Here is a 17,304-nt window from a genome sequence, read left to right as displayed (position 1 = left end):
GAAACTCAAAAACTACATTTCCACCTACGGCCATGGCAGTTGGAGCTCAGTTCCAAGATTGCAGGTATTCGTATATGTGAAACTTGTGCATGTGAGTTTTTCTCCCCCAAGAGGAAGCTAAAACATAAAAATAAATCCATTTCCATTCATTGAAATCAGGGACTCCGCAGCAACCCCCTCCCCATCCCATCCACCACAGTCCAAAAGTGTTTCTGTGTAAATAGTGAATGCATCCATGGGCCAACTGATGTAAAAATTCATATTATATTTCACAGGCCTCGGCCGATGGGTGAATGAATTATAAACAACCAAGTCTGAAGGTTCGACCTGAAAATGATGTGGATCGTTAAAAGTAGCTTAAGTAATTAATGTTGTTCACGGTCTATATATTTACCTACTAGAAGACTCTTGAGTCTTGGCCCATTTAACCCCTCTCTTTGCCCAATTAGAGTCTAACCTATTCCTATATGTACATTGCTTGCTCCCAGCCATTTTCTGTGCGTGATTTGAGAAAAAAGAAGGAAAAACTTGTGTTGCTTTGGGCAGTGAAAAACCACTAAGGCTGCCTTTGCTTTGGTCTCCCTCGTGCCCTTTTTTCATTGTTTTTCTTCTTGCCCTTATGGCTGCAAATCATCACCCCTTTCTTGTCCTTTTTGGATGAGATTGAAAAGCAATCGAGGTGAATATATTGGTTATGGGTTAAGCCAGTTTAGGTTGCTTGTTAGTAGAGAAAGGTAACATAAACTGTGCCCGAAAATCACCGAATTAAAGATATTGAAACGAGCTTCCACAACACCGACGACATACAAATATGTGTGTGTATATGAATAAATACAGACACTGATGTGTGTTTATCTTGTGTGTGCAAGGTTACAAGGATGTGCCAAGAGTTGCAGACTGAGAGTGATAAATTACCTCAGACTTGATTTAAAGAAAGGGAGTTGCTCTTCTTAGGAAGCAGAACTCATAATTGAACTCCAAAAAATTCTAGGCAATAGGTAAATCCCATCCCATTATCCAATGACAGTTTTGTAAATATCACAGTGTTTACATTTTCAAGAAAAATAATATTTGTTGTCTGCAGATGGGCTAAAATAGTCAAGTACCTTCCTGGGAGAACGGATGATGAAGTCAAGAATTTCTGAACTAAGCCATCAAGAAGAAATTTTTTTCTCAAAACCTCGGTGATCCAGCCACATTTTCAAATTTCTCAAATCCAAAGTTGAATTTCCCCCAATATCTCGAACTGTATAAAGTGTATATCCCTGCCCCAACTCTACCATCGCAAAAATTTGTTTTTGGTGAGTTTAGAGCCAATTAGATGAGTCACGGTGCCTTTTCACTTTTAGGTTAATCTGCACCAGCATGTCCATTAGGATGCCAGCCTCAATTCATTGATCATCAACAACAAATTCTTCAACATGAAGATAATTCCATTTTCAGCTGTGATGAATATCCATTTTTTGCAACCGAAGAGCTCTTAGATCAGAATCCCACAATGCTTCCTCTGCTGCCAAAACATGCTGAGATTATGAATGGGAATGAATGTGGGGCTTCCTATTCATCTGCTTCACAACAGAAAGTACTTGAATCGATTGCTGGCTTCTCAAATTTCACTTCTGGAGGGCTTTATGCAAATGACATGCAGGTGTCGTCCGATCACATAGAGTACATTAAATCCGTCATGTCAGCATTATCTTCATCATCCCTGTCCCATTTCTCCTCATCATCATCCTTACAATTGTCTCCATTATCAAGCAGTGGCCCAGTGTTCATGAACCCCTCTCTTCCTCCAAGATGAGTTCCCTAATCCCTAGGATAGTATTACTCAAATTTTATGCCATAGCAACTTCCCAGGACAACACCTTAAATCTTGCTAATAGAAATTTAAGCAGACTTATCCAAACAAATGTCCATAAAGATATAAGACTATATTTTCGTTTATATGTTCAATATGTAGTTATGCTTTTAATGACTTCAATATCATGTATCTATATTAGCAAGGACTATTTGCAAGCTTGAGGGCACCATGACATGAATTCAAACGTTTCGAAAACATTTAGCAGAGTACAGGTTCATGCACAGTTTGTTTATCAAATGAGCGGTGCACATATAAGACATGAGTTTGTAAAGGTTTGAAAATTTTGATAGTTATACAATGCAGACCTATTCGTGGTCCTGGTGGGTCAAGTGACCTACCAACTTTCAAGTTTGTTTGTTTTTTTGGGTTTTCGAGCCAAAAAAAAAAAAAGATTTGGACAGCAATGATAATTGGGATTTTTTATTAGAATAGAGTTACAACGATAACTGAATAATTGAGAGAGTGAGAATTGAGATTATTTTGTCATCTGCGATATTTAATTTGAAAATTCTTTGAAAATTATTATTCATCAAATATGCGAGATTATTTGTAATTCTTTGAGAATTGTTATTTATCATATATATAAGATTTGTGAGTCTATGACAATGATCACTTGTATATGTTTATGTAGCATACATAATTTTTTAATAAGTTTGATCATGTCCCACTAACTCTGAATGTCTGCGTCCGCTACTAACAATATTTATATACAAACCAAATGCAAATGCTACACATAAAATTTAGTGTCTGCGATCTTATTAAAATATAACATCGCATCTATTTCCTGTCATTAATGTAGCTTCAAATAAGATTACCGCAACAATCACAAATATTACAAATCATCTATAAAAGTTTCAAATCCAAAGTAAAATCCAACTAAGTTTAGTGCCTGTGATCTTATAAAAATGTAATACCCTCATATATTTCAGTTATCTTCAAAGAAAATTAGAAATATCTACCAAGTGTGCTATCGTGTCCTTATGATGCATGGCTTATCTTACGTTCACCAACAAAGAAGCAAAAGAAAAAGCTAAAGCAACATTTCAACTAAGCATTTCCTATATGCAATTGCAATAAAAAAAAATTGGAAATCTGGAGACAACACTCTTGAGCCATCTAAATGGATAGGGTCCGTTTGATTGCAAAGATAGAATTTAGATGAAAAAAAAATGAATTTTAAAGAATTGAATTGTTTAGAAATTATTTTACTGAGAATTGTAAATTATTGTGTTTGATTTGTATAATTTTTCATGTGAAAAATGTTGAAATAAAACTATTTTTGGGTGTTCGTTTGGCTTTGTTTCACTACAGTAACCGTGAATTGGAATTCTCACCAATTCATCAAAAAATGTGGATTTCGGATGAGGTGGGAAGGAAAGCAAGAAAATGAATTCTACGGAAAACATTGCTATCAAACAAGTGCAAAAGTGAAAGTTGAAAAACCATTTCCTAGTTCTATGGAAAATGTTTAATCAAACAGGGCCTAGCTTTCTTTTTTATATGCATGCTGAACTTTGAGGATAGCAACCCACTGGATGTGGACTAGATTTCAACACAACTTGCTAAGGGAAAGTGTCAATGAGGTGCGATTCTTGCCCAGCCCTTCACGATTCGCCAAGCAATAATTCTTTGGCCACTCTTTGTAGTTTCGCTTTCCAGAATAAGAAAAATGCATTAGTTAAAAGCTGAATGACCATAGAAACAAGCACATCTATGTTTATGATGGGCACTGGACAAAATGCATGGCCATTTCAATGAGTCCAGAAACAAAGTTGAACAAGTGTGTTCATATCATTCTTCGATTCTAGATGCAGAACAGGTGCAAAAAATTTAACTCAAAATATTTTCATAACTTCCTAGATACCTTTATACAAAGTTAGATGTTCATAACTCAAATAGAGTTCTAAGGTTTTTAAACCAGAAAAGATATGGGGATGGGAGCGAGTAATGAGAAAGAACAAATTTTTTGTGGTATGGATTATTTCAATCCAAGATTACATTTGTTCCAGATGTTGTTTGGCTTATATCCGCTTTGGAAACAAAAACATAACCTTGCTTGTTGAAAAATAATTTCCTACGGGGAATAGATACAAGAAAACCATACAGCAATTTTTGCAAGCAGCAAAATAGCCAATGAAATAGAGCTATATGTCACGGACCACAAGGGAGTGACTTGAGGCTTGATGTGACATGAGACTGTCATGGCACTAGATGGGAAAATGAGGTAGAAATATGATCAATTAGGTCTAAGCTTCGAAGATTCATGACGATGAGGACATCACCTAATTTAGTGGGTAAGTGACTTACGTCCCCATGGTCGTAGCCGATACGTCCATGTTGTGGATGAGGAAATCGGGTAGTTCAAGTAGTGCGTTATGGCTAGACGTAACTGTCACAATCCTAATTTACTCATTTAATTCTATGTAAAAAGATTTTAAAATTTTGTATACTTCGTGAAGAGAGAAAACTTTTGGCAATTTGTAGAGTATGGAGTAGGCAAGCATCAATAAATATAAGATAATTAAAAAATTTCTTATATACTTGGTTACATTGCAAAAAATAGATTAGAGACTAGTAGATATACAAAAGTTGCATTACAAAGGTTCTCCTACCAAAAGTGGCACTATGCAAAAGTCGCCCTAAGCACCGTATCTTACTACGATAACTAGCCGATTTGTACCAAAATTTTTACATCAAAGGCCACCTGGACACATTATTTCTCCAGGAAAACTATCCAAAAATAAGTATATCATAGTGGTGGCTTCAAAGTAGTCGATATGGTAATGGACTCCTTCAAAGTGGTTAAAGCCCGAAAAATCTGGATATGTCATCCACGCGTGGATTTCTTTGACAAGCATGCAATATTTGTCATCTTCTGAAATTGTCCATTCTCTAGAGGTAAAGTCAATGTATTCGACCGTGATCATCTACAATAAAAATAAAAAAAATAACGTGAATATATTTATTCAGCGAGTAATCTATACCATAATCTTTCTTTAATTTGAATAAGTAAGGAAAACAATAGGCCCCAATTAAAGATGTTGATTCTTACCCGTGCGCGCAATATGAAAATAACAATACATGAGTTCAATAGTCAATTACACCAATTTGGTGTGAAAACAATAATATCAATCACTATCCAATGCAATGCCAATATTCAATGTCAATATCAATGGGTAGAATCTTGGATCTATAATTATTTGAAAAGCAAGAAGTAATCCAATAAACATAATTGAAATAAATATGTTTGGAATAAAAGTAGGTATAGACTACTCACCTTCAATGTTGCAAGACAATTAAAGTGCTACCTTTATAAAGTTACTTGACTTTTGTTTTGTTGTATGCATTTCCCTTTCTCGCCCTATCCCCTATTTATAGTAGTAATTTAGAATTAAATTAGCAATTAATTTATTTTTCTATAATCATTATTTTGCCACACTTTACCTTATCATGCCATTTGGCTTTGTAGTATTTAAGGTGGCAAAATGAAAAGTGTAGGGTAGCCACCTTATCCTAATCCTACCATACCATGTGTCATCTTAATGTTTAGAGTGGCAAGGTAATTAATGAAAAGTAGCCACTTTATTCCCTCAATTTTACCACATGGTTTTTAAACCAAAATTTTAATTCAATTCTTTTCATAAGGTTATAATATAATTAACAAACTTTTTATTGTATTACATAAAATGTACAATGCATTATAAACTTACTAAAAAAAATATATATACATCACAACACAAAACTTACTAAAGTCTTGGGATGTCACAATTTCCCCCCAAAAAAAATATTTCGTCCCCCCCCCCCCCACCCCCTAAAAAAAAGTTTCGTCCTTGAAATGACCTTAGTCAAAGTGTTCGGGATATTGAGCTTTCATTTCATCCTCTCTTTTCCAAGTTTCTTCTTCGATGGCATTACTTTGTCACAAAACACGAACTATGGGTATTTCCTTCTTGCGAAGCTTCTTAGTATCATTCATTAATATTTTGACTGGTTTTTCTTTCCAAGTCAAATCGGGATGAATATCAGTTGGTGCCGTTGTTAACTTATGAGCTGGATCTGGAATATATTTTCGAAGAGTTGACACATGAAATACATCATGTATTTTTCTCATCTGTTTAGGTAGCTTTAATCAATAAGCAACTTTACCAATACGTTCAATGATTTCGAAGGGTCCAATGTATCTTGGTGTCAATTTCCATTTTTTCCCAAATCTTAGTAAACCCTTGATATGAGATATTTTAATAAAAACATTATCTCCTATTTCAAACTCCAGTGGTTGTCGTCGTTTATCTACATAGCTACACTATCGATCCTGAGCTGTCTTTAATCGTCTCTTAATTTTCTCAATTGCTTTCACTATATCTTGAACCATTTCGGGGTTTGTGATTTTATTTCACCTACTTCATTCCAATATAAAGGGGATCGACATTTTCGGCCGTATAACGCTTCAAATGGAGGCATTTGGATTGACATGTGATAACTATTATTATAAGAGAATATAATTAAAGGTAGATAATAACCAACTGTGCTAAAATTCCAAAACACAAGCGCTAAGCATGTCCTCCAGAGTTTGGATAGTTCGTTCTGTCAGTCCATCGGTTTGTGGATGGAAAGCTATACTGAATTGAAGCTTCGTACCTAAACAATTTTGTATCTCTTTCCATAAACGTGACAAAAAACGTAGATCACGATCTGATGTAATTGTAACGGGTACACCATGGAGTCGGACTATTTCTTGTATATACAAGGTAGCAAACTGTTCCATTTTGAAGGTCATTTTAATAGGTAAAAAGTGCGCAGACTTAGTTAGTCAATCTATTATTACCCATATAGCGTCAAAACCCTTTGTAACCTTGGGCAGACCACACACAAAATCCATTGTAATCTGTTCTCATTTCCATTCTGGAATTTGTAAAGGTTGTAACAACCCTGCTGGTCTTTGATGTTCTGCTTTTACTTGTTGACAGGTTAAGCATTTGGCTACGAATTCGACAATTTGACGTTTCATACCCGACCACCAATACAATGTTTTAACGTCGTGGTATAATTTGGTGGTTCCAGGGTGAGCAGTATAAGGGGTTGTTTGTGCTTCGTATAGAATATCATCCCATAGTCCGTTTATATTAGGTACATATATTCGATTTCTGTATAGAAGGATTCCCTGATCCGAAATACGATAATCTGTTGGTTTTCTGCTAGCTAAGTTTTGTCGAATCTTAGTAGCAAAAGGATCGCTTTTCTGACCTTCTTTGATTTTCTCTTTGATGATTGATTGTACAGTAAGAGTGAATAATCGTTTCCCTTTTGGTCCTTTTTCTTTTAACTGGGAGCTTTCCCGATCTTCACTTGAATGGTCAAAGGTCTCCTGGTGGGAAAGTTTTCTGCTTAGTGCGTCAGCAACTACATTTGCTTTTCCTGGATGGTATCTAATGGTACAATCATAATCCTCGATTAATTCCAACCATCTTCTTTGTCTCATCTTCAACTCTTTTTGGGTAAAGAAATAATTTAAGCTCTTATGATCTGTGAAGATCTCACATTTTTCTCCATAAAGATAGTGGTGCCATATTTTAAGTGCAAAAAGAATGGCTGCCAATTCTAAATCATGTATAGGATAGTTTAGTTCATAAGATTTCAGTTGTCGGGAGGCATAAGCAATTACCTTGTCATGTTGCATCAACACACAACCTGACCCAATTCTTGGGGCATCACTATAAATCGTAAATTCTCCCGCTCCATCAAGAGTAGTTAAAATGGGTGCAGTGGTAAGCCCTGTTTTAAGTTTTTGAAAACTCCTATCGCACTCATCTGTCCATCTGAATGGAATATTTTTCCATGTGAGCTGAGTCAAAGGAGAAGCGATCTTCGAGAAGTTGTGTACAAATCGTCGATAATAACCAGCTAGCCCAAGAAAACTATGCACTTCGGTAGGTGTAGTTAGTTGCGCCCATTTAAGAATTGCATCAATCTTACTGGGATCTACCGAAATTCCTTCTTTGGTGATAACATGTCCTAAAAACACCACTTTTTCCAACCAAAATTCACATTTTGAGAATTTAGCATAAAGCTGTTTTTCTCTTAAGATCTGTAGGACTGTACGAAGATGGTTTGCGTGATCATCTTGGTTTTGAATAGACTAAAATATCATCAATGAATACAATGACAAATTTTTCGAGATAGTCCTTAAAGATTCGATTCATTAGGTCCATAAATACTGCTGGTGCATTTGTCAGTCCAAATGGCATTACAAGAAATTCGAAATGCCCATAACGAGTGCGAAATGCGGACTTAGGAACGTCTTACTTTTTAATCTTCAATTGATGGTATCTAGATCACAGGTCTATTTTCGAGAAAATCGCAGAACCATGTAGCTAATCCAATAGATCATCAATATGGGGTAACGGGTACTTATTTTTAATAGTGATCTTATTAAGTTCCCGATAATCGATACAAAGTCGTAAAGATCTATCATTCTTTTTAACGAAAAGAACTGGAGCACCCCATGGAGATGTACTTGGTTGGATGAATCCTCGCTTTAACAAGTCATCTAATTCGCTTCTTAATTCCTTAGGCTCGAAAGGGGCCATTCGGTATGGAGCTTTGGATATAGGGTGAGTACCTGGTTGTATTTCTATGCCGAACTCAATTTCCCGATCAGGTGGTGGCCCAGGTAAGCCCTCAGGAAATACATCCTGGAATTCTTAGACGACAGCTATTGATGATGGGGTAATACCTTTGTCTGCAGTAAGTTGGTACAAACTTACCCAATACCCAGCATGTCCTTGAGTTAAAAGCTTGGTAGCCTTGGTTGCCGAAATTATAGTTCTAGATGTTTTCTCATGTATCGGAAAGGATACAATGTTTTTGCCTAGAAGCTTCAAAGTTTTGGACTTACAATCAATTAAAGCCTCATAGGTGGTTAACCAATCCATGCCTAATATAATATCAAAATCATGAAAGTCGAGTAGGATAAGGTTTGCTGGAAGTTCCATATGTTCAATATACAAGCTAGCCTTGGGTAAAATAAATTTAGCATGGCGATTTGGTCCACAAGGGGTAACAATGTCCATATTATGTTGTACTAGAGTTGGTTTAATATTCAGATTATGCAAAAATTTAATGGATGTGAAAGAATGAGTGGCACCTGAATCAAATAGGGTAAAAGCAGGTGTAGCATAGGCATATATCGTACTTGTAACGACTTTTGCATCTTCGGTAACTTCAGGTTGTACCATTACAAATACTCTACCTGCTGGCGGACTGGGTTTCTGCTGATTTGTTCTTCTGTTGTTTGGACAATCCTTTACCAAATGGCCTTCTTTTCCACAACCAAAACACAATCCGAGTTTAAGTTGACAAGGCCCACTATGAAATTTTCCACAATGAGCACACGATGAAGGTGTTGTCTCCTTGGATTTGTCTTCCATTCGAACCTTTTTGTTTGGGAACCAAGGAGTATTTTTGCCAATCCTGATACTTTTAGTGGTACCGTTCCAATGCCTATTACTCGAGGTTCTCATTTCTCGGGCTTGAGTTATTTTAGCCTCTGCTTGTTCTGCCACTAATGCCTTATCTATTACCATGGAAAAATCCAAGTCTTGAATTCCTGACATTTGTACATCTCGTGACAATTCTGGTTTTAGCCCTCCAATGAAACGATCAATTTTTACTTCGCTAGTAGTGGTCACGTGAGTCGCAAAACGTGACAATTATTCAAACTTCGTAATGTACTCAGATACAGTCATTGATTCCTGTTTTAAAAATAGAAATTCATTTAACTTTTGCTATTTGGCTGCAGAAGAGAAATATTTTGCTTGAAATTTTCGCAAAAGGTTTCCCAGGTCATGTCTTGAGCTTCTCCAATGCTGGTTAATGTATCCCACCAATGTCCAGTATTTCCTCTTAACATAAATGATGCACATATAACTTTTTTGGATTCTGGAATATGTGCATATGTAAACATACGTTCCATGATATGAATCTAATTTTCCGCTTCAATTGGATCTTTCACATTCTTAAACACCGGGGTTTTAATCGTTGAAAACGATTACTAGCATCATTTTCTTCGTTAGTCCTGGAAGATTCTCCATTGGAAGTGTAGTTGTTGATTAGTTGATTTATCTATCGAGTTTGACGTCGGACCAATCGAGTCAAATGTTCAATTGATGCAGTGTTACTATCACTTTGACCATTTCGAGACATTTCCTGGCTATTGCAAAACAACAATGTCCGTTAATGATCTATAAGAAAAATCTTGTAATTTGGTGTCCTTATGAAGCATTATATTTATATTTATATATCCTTATTAATGAAAGATTCACTTTATATTACCGACTTCTAAAGTAATAAGAAAAAGTTTCACGTAAATTATAAGACTTACCTCGCGAATGGATGCTAGAAGATGGAATTGCATGTATGTCACGTTACAAGATCGAATTTAAAACCTGGGCTTTGATACCATAATTGTCACAATCCCAATTTACTCATTTAATTCTATGTAAAAAGATTTTAAAATTTTGTATACTTCATGAAGAGAGAAAACTTTTGGCAATTTGTAGAGTATGGAGTAGGCAGAAATCAGTAGGTTTGGTGGGAATTAATATCAGATTTTTAGTATATTTTAATAAAAGTAGATTAAATGTATTGTTGAAACTTGAAAATTTGTGGGTCCCATAAAATATGTGGTTAAAATTAATTGTTGACTTTGACTTAGATTAAAAATTTGGATGTTAGTTTTTATCAGCCCTTTGACAACAATTATTTCAAAACTCTTTTTTTTTACATATTTATTTTCAACTACATATTCACAAAATAAAATATTTTTCATATAAACCAAAGACATTTTCCTATTTTTAACTACATATTCTCAAAAAAATCACTATTCAAAACTCCATTTCACTCAAATGATGTTGTCAAACAAGGGCACAATATTATGCCATCAATCTGTACACCAATCTCTAAATATTTAGGTATAAGTAACTTTACTCATGATCATACATTTCGACACTTCTTATCAAAATTTATTTAAAATGTAATTTTAGATTCTTTAGGGCATATTGTACAAATCATTTTCGGGTCTGATGCACAACCCATCTTACATCGACAATTGATTCTCTAATTGGGTAGTATGATGTACGCTCCTTAATCATGCTTAACGTGCCACTTCACGTCCACTCTCTAGCTTGGCCTCGTTCAAATCTTACAAGTGTGTTTGGTTTATCGTTTTGATGTCAAATTTTCAATCTTCTAAAACATTCAAAATATGTTTGATATGGTATTTTCAAAAATATGTTTTAAAAAACAAAGAAATTTTTGCTCTATTTGAGTTGCATTCTTTCAAAAAAATACGTTCTCAAACAGTAATTTGACATAATTTCCACCACACATTCTTCAATAAAATAATATTACATGTAAATCCAAAAATTTTTCTCATTTTTTAACAAAACATTTTCCATCAATCTACTTACATTCTTCCAACATAATGTGACTCAAACACACTTCATAATATAAAACTTAGAATGAATTTTATTTTATTTTATTGAAAACATTTAAAAATTTGAAACAAGGAAAATGAATTTAAAAATTTATCAAATTGAAATAATTAATAAAATCACACAAAATCTCTTTTTTTTTTTCTTCAAGTTCCTAAAAGTGTCATAGAACTATTTTGTAAAATTTTAAACCAAACTCTTTATCCTTTTTTTTTTTTTGTTTGAGAAACAACTTTTTTAAAATGACAAATCAAATGCATTTTCTACCATCTTAAAGTAATTCATCAAAAAAAAAATAGAAAATGAATTCAAAACTGAAAAATAAGGTTTTATTTTTCTATCATTATATCAAATTCTGCCACATTATTTTTTTCTATAATACTTATTTTCAATCACACATTTCTCATTAAAATAAATTACATATAAATAATATTTTTTTAACAATATATTTCAATATTAATTATTATTCCATAATAAATTATTCACAAATAATGGGCACAAACAAGCCCAAAATCGAAGGTACCCTACATTTTCACTTATTCCACTGTCCCGCGGAAACACACGTATTCCCTCTCTTTGCGTCCCCAAATTTCCCTCTTTTTACTTCCTCTCTCTCTAGGGTTTCTCTTTTCTCTTACTGTCATGAGTAACCCAGACAAAGACAGCTTAGACATGTCCGACCTCGATTCCTCCCTTCCCGCTGCTGCCGCCGGTAAGAAAATCCTAATCCCTAATTGTGAGTGTATATGTGTGGATTTGTATGGTTGTCGTTAATTGTTTTATTTTTTTGACGTAGCTTTGAGTGTGGAGGATCGCGCTGGTTTAGTAAATGCTCTAAAGGTCGGTGAATTTTACACTTTACACACAGACTGACTATTTTAAGCTTTGTGATTGTGTTCATGGTCTTTTCTTGATCTGTTCGTCACTTTTTGATTTGTTGTGTCTTGGTTTGATTAACAGGATAAATTACAAAATCTGGCTGGGCAGCACACGGATGTACTTGAAACTCTGTCTCCAATAGTTCGGAAGCGTGTTGAGGTTCTGAGGGAGATCCAGGTTCTTGTTTATTCTTACAATTCGATTCATTGAGCATATGTGCATATTGTGTAAATCTTTGCTGTTCATTTTTCTTCCTAGTACTGGAACATTTAGGAAATTACTTCAAATATCAGTATCACTATCCTCTTCATTCCATTTTTATGCATCACACATTTTATTTTTATTTAATCTTGCCACTAGCAACGTCCACAATTCTATGATTTTGTGGAAACTGCATGTTTTTTTTATTCCTCATTTGCAAAACCATTAATATTACAAGAATCTAATGCTCTCTGTGCTATTAGTTTTGGTGGAAAGCAAGGAAGGAATTAAGTAGTTACGAGGCAAATGGAGGAGAAGTAATGCACTCTGTGAATATTAATTCCGCATAAAATGCTCTGAAGCATTTGTTTCGTTTCTCTATGTTTGCAATTTTGAAAGCTGTGAATATTCCTCAAATATCAGTATCACTATCCTCTTCATTCCATTTTTATGCATCACACATTTTATTTTTATTTAATCTTGCCACTAGCAACGTCCACAATTCTATGATTTTGTGGAAACTGCATGTTTTTTTTATTCCTCATTTGCAAAACCATTAATATTACAAGAATCTAATGCTCTCTGTGCTATTAGTTTTGGTGGAAAGCAAGGAAGGAATTAAGTAGTTACGAGGCAAATGGAGGAGAAGTAATGCACTCTGTGAATATTAATTCCGCATAAAATGCTCTGAAGCATTTGTTTCGTTTCTCTATGTTTGCAATTTTGAAAGCTGTGAATATTCCCTTCCCTTCTATTCACCCTGTCGCGCCCAAACCTTGGTGTCTCATGCTTTTCATTTTTTATTTTTTTCTGGGCAAGCCGTTGATATTGTGTTTTGAGGGACAGTCCTTTTTACAGTTTTATGGAAACCTTTCTGTCTTTCAAGTTGAGCATTACTGGACTATGAAGAATCCTTTTGGAGATGGGGCACATTGTAATTCACATGTTGAGCAAGTGTATGAAATGAAAGGAAGTTGGATGTAGTGATTATATAACTTTGCCAGAGAAAGTCTTGAAACGCTGAGAAAGAATGGCTGTACAATAAGTTGTGGTGATAGATAATGAATATGAACCTGGGGTTGTAATAGAGGTTTCGTCATCTAGAAAAAAGCTGGCTAGTTCTTTCTCTGCACGATTCCCTCGCACACTTAGATTCTGACGGTAATAAAATTTGATATACAGGTTGACCTTATATATGGATAAAGGATGGGGCTCAAAAAAATTTGTGGCACCATTTATTAGGTATTGTTTTTTTTGGTGGCACTTTAAAAATAAAATGATTTTGTGACTTGGACACCCTAAGGTAAACTTACCAATAAGGCATCATAATCCTTTTTGCTATTGTCCTAAGTTTGAAATTCCAAAATATAGCTGCTCATGCCTGCTGTAGTTTGAATATATGGAAGCACTTCCTAGTTGCATGGCAATTGGCTTATGGTATTTTATTTAAATATTGCTGTGCATCTTAGTTTGAGATGGTTTCTCCAAGTGTCATGGACAATATTTCATTAGATATGTACAGAAATGTTGTGTTATAGGACGGACACCTCTCTATTTTGCAGAGTCAACATGATGAGCTAGAGGCAAAGTTTTTCGAGGAAAGAGCAGCTCTGGAAGCTAAATATCAGAAACTTTATGAACCTCTATACACAAAAGTACGGGCATTTGTGTGAATGGACTGCTGCTTGTGGTTTCTTTCTAAATCATTGTAGACAATGTATTGTGATGCTTTTGATTTGATAGTTTGTGTTTTCTGAATCTATTAACATCTTTTTCTTGAACAAAGTGCAGCGTTATGAAATTGTAAACGGTGTTGTTGAAGTTGAAGGAGTTACTGAAACCCCCATGGAGCAGGGGGAGGACAAACTAAAAGAATGTAGATTGTTTTCCTCTTCTTTGTTGTACAGTAGCATATTTATTTGTGGATTGGTTGATGTCTTTCCTGTCTAAAATTCCTTTATCTGTTTTCTTGCTCTTACCATCTTCCGCAGTCCAAACTGACATTAATTTACAACTTCATTCAGCTAAAGGTGTGCCTGACTTCTGGCTTATGGCAATGAAGACTAATGAAATACTGGCAGAAGAGGTAGATAATTTTGGACGTTTCTAGTTTCTGTATGCCCTACATTTTAATGATGACAATTTTTTTGCTTCTTGATTAGATCTCGGAGCGCGATGAAGAGGCTCTTAAATATCTCAAGGATATCAAGTGGTGTAGGATTGATAATCCCAAGGGTTTATCTGTAGAAGGGTGGTAGAGCAAGAGCCGGGGAAGGTCAACAGGGTGAACGCCCTCCAGAGTGCAAGCAACAGTAGAGTTGTCTTGCATACAACAGTAAAGCAACTCTGAAGTTTCTGGTTTTTCCCTCTCTCCCTTATATTCTATTACATGGGAGGGCTTCAATTCTATGGTAATCATCTTGGATCTTTTTGTTTCTTAGAGAACCTTTGAGTGTGTTTTCTCTTTTCTTTTTTCAGCCCTCAATTGTTTGGGTTTTCATCTGGATTTTTGTGGCATATCAACAATATCACTCCGTACAGTGGTCAAATTCGTGTTCATTATTATCTTTGGTGAATCACCAATTTTCTGGTTGACAAGTTAGTTTGTATTAAGATCACTGAATGATGGCTGCCTGTCACTAGCATAGCTAATAGCGAATTTTTAGGTTCGACCAAATAAAACATGCAGTCTTTCACATAAACAGAAAGCAAAAAGGAGAAGAAATGAGCCGTGATCCCTTATCCCTTATGGTACTGTTCCATATGAAGGATTGAATACTACTAGATGGTATTGAGGCCTCGACCTTCAGCTCCATGTAGTTGATTGATTTTATGGATACAGTTGGTACATAGTACTCGAACATTATTTGCATGATACTAAAGTCATTAGTGGTTGGCTAAATCTTCTTCTGGTGATCTCGTCACGTCAAGTTGATGACGAGTCTCAATCCGAAATGATATGGAAATCAGTGGTTACATAAATTTTTTTTTGTTCTACATTTATTGTTGATTATTAGCAAAAGAGCCTTCAATAATGGATGAATAGTTGAAAGAATGAGTTGGACTGTGTTATTTAACAATATATTAGTGTAGAGAGTCATGAATCCAATGACGCGACAGCTTTCATTGAAAAACAAATTAGAACATGGAAACCACTCCTAATGCCTAGACAAATCTATTATTCTTTTATTTAGCCGCAAAGTGTCAATTGTTCCCACCAGGAACTAATAATACAATTGACTACCAAAACCAATTTAATTACCTTTCCTTATTTCGACTGTTTAATATCAGCGTAAAGCATTAGAGTGTTTTTGTTTACCCTCGGACGTATGGTGATTATGGTTGACTTTTCGATTGAGAAATTGATGAATCAAACACGTACTAGCATGTCAAGTCAATATGTTTGGACTAAGTTAGCAATCGGATTATTATTGAGCTATCATGTTTGGCTCGTGTTTTAACAATTATGCTGTACTATCGTCAAAATTATACCGGATGATTTTGGAACCACGTGCCGGCTTTGCGTTGTAATATTCATATGAAAAATGAGGGGGTTAGGCTCCACAACCTTTCAGTAAGTGTTAGGATTGAGTCCTTAGCCGTGAGATCTTGGCTCTCTAAAGTGTGTGAATAGATTGGGAAGTCAATTTCACTTTTGAAGGTTGAGGAGCTATATAATTGAAACGCCGGGGAGCTTAACCCTAATTTTCTCGTACCCGTAAAACGAATTACTGTGTACTATGATAATATGATATCATCTAGTGCTTTTTTGTAATGGATTGAAAGTTAATTAAAATCATTTTCTGATTGTTATTTCACTATTCTAGTCGTCATTTTTTATTTCTTTTCTCACAAGTAAGATTCATTTTATCTTTAACGATCAAAAAATCAATTATCAAAATTCCTATCAAACAAGCTCATAGATACAAATCAAAATAATACATGGACTTGATATTATAAGAATTAAAATAAAATAGGGACTCCAGTTGGCGAACTACTGCCAATGTGGATAAGATATCTTCCTAAATCTTAAGTTAAATCTAACTAATTCAATAAATCGTTTTCATACTAACTAAACTTTCAAACAAATGTAGTTGCTTAAAACAGGGAAGGAATAATCATAGCATATGCCAACATGCTGAATCATGTGTTCATTTATTAAATAATGTAAACTTAGATAGAATTCTAATAATTATTCGTGACAGTTGGAAGGGTACTCACGTCACACGTCTCTCGGCATATTTCCATATGCTATAGTTTTTAGGGAAAATTGTAGCAATGCTCTCTAATTTTTTTTATTTTTTTATAGAATTTATCCTAATCTTTATTTTATAACAGCTAATCTTTCATAAATATACATCAGAGGCCCATCTAAATAGAAATTATAAAAAACACCGTCAGTTGACCAGAAAAATTTAAGAAATCAACATTCAATAAAATCGCCCAAAAACACCGATCAAAAATGCATCAATATTCAATAAAACCATTGCGATAGCAGATAGTTCAAGAAATTTTTTCGATCAACTGACAGTATTTTTGATAGTTTTCATTCAGATGTATCTTAGGTGTATATTTATGAAAGGTTAGGAATTTTCGCTGGTACAAAATGAAAGTTAATATAAAGTCTACAAAAAAAGAAAAGGTTAGGGACTGCAATTTTCCCTAGTTTTTATGATAAAATCGAGCGGAATGCTTAAAAAAAAAAAAGAAAAAAGAAAAAAAGAAATAAGCTCTTGTTTCTTGTGGACCCTACTACCCAACTAAACCCCATAAATTATTATTATTGCATTCCCATTTTCCACCGACACCCCCACCTACCTACTATTTCACTATAAAAATCTAGCAATAATAGAAGCAAATTAAATAAATTTG

At 34.7% G+C, this 17,304-nt stretch overlaps 1 protein-coding gene across 1 annotated transcript in view; it reads left to right on the top strand.

Moving 5' to 3' along the window:
- The first annotated feature begins 11,885 nt into the window (after positions 1–11,885).
- Positions 11,886–17,304, top strand: part of LOC111374944 (nucleosome assembly protein 1;4-like) — a 7,101-nt gene continuing 1,682 nt past the window's right edge. Inside the window, exons 1-9 of the mRNA XM_022997710.1 lie at positions 11,886–12,064; positions 12,149–12,192; positions 12,313–12,408; positions 13,995–14,087; positions 14,224–14,308; positions 14,457–14,518; positions 14,595–14,686; positions 14,911–15,003; positions 15,099–15,183. Coding sequence (XP_022853478.1) covers positions 11,995–12,064; positions 12,149–12,192; positions 12,313–12,408; positions 13,995–14,087; positions 14,224–14,308; positions 14,457–14,518; positions 14,595–14,686; positions 14,911–15,003; positions 15,099–15,183 — 720 coding nt within the window. The 5' untranslated portion in view covers positions 11,886–11,994. The remainder of the gene's footprint in view (positions 12,065–12,148; positions 12,193–12,312; positions 12,409–13,994; positions 14,088–14,223; positions 14,309–14,456; positions 14,519–14,594; positions 14,687–14,910; positions 15,004–15,098; positions 15,184–17,304) is intronic.

The sequence above is a fragment of the Olea europaea genome, chromosome 2, assembly GCF_002742605.1.
Source record: "Olea europaea var. sylvestris chromosome 2, O_europaea_v1, whole genome shotgun sequence".
In the NCBI taxonomy this organism is placed as follows: Eukaryota; Viridiplantae; Streptophyta; class Magnoliopsida; order Lamiales; family Oleaceae; genus Olea; species Olea europaea.
The sequence above is the reverse complement of the archived record's forward strand: the minus strand, read 5'-3'. Positions and strand labels throughout refer to the sequence as shown.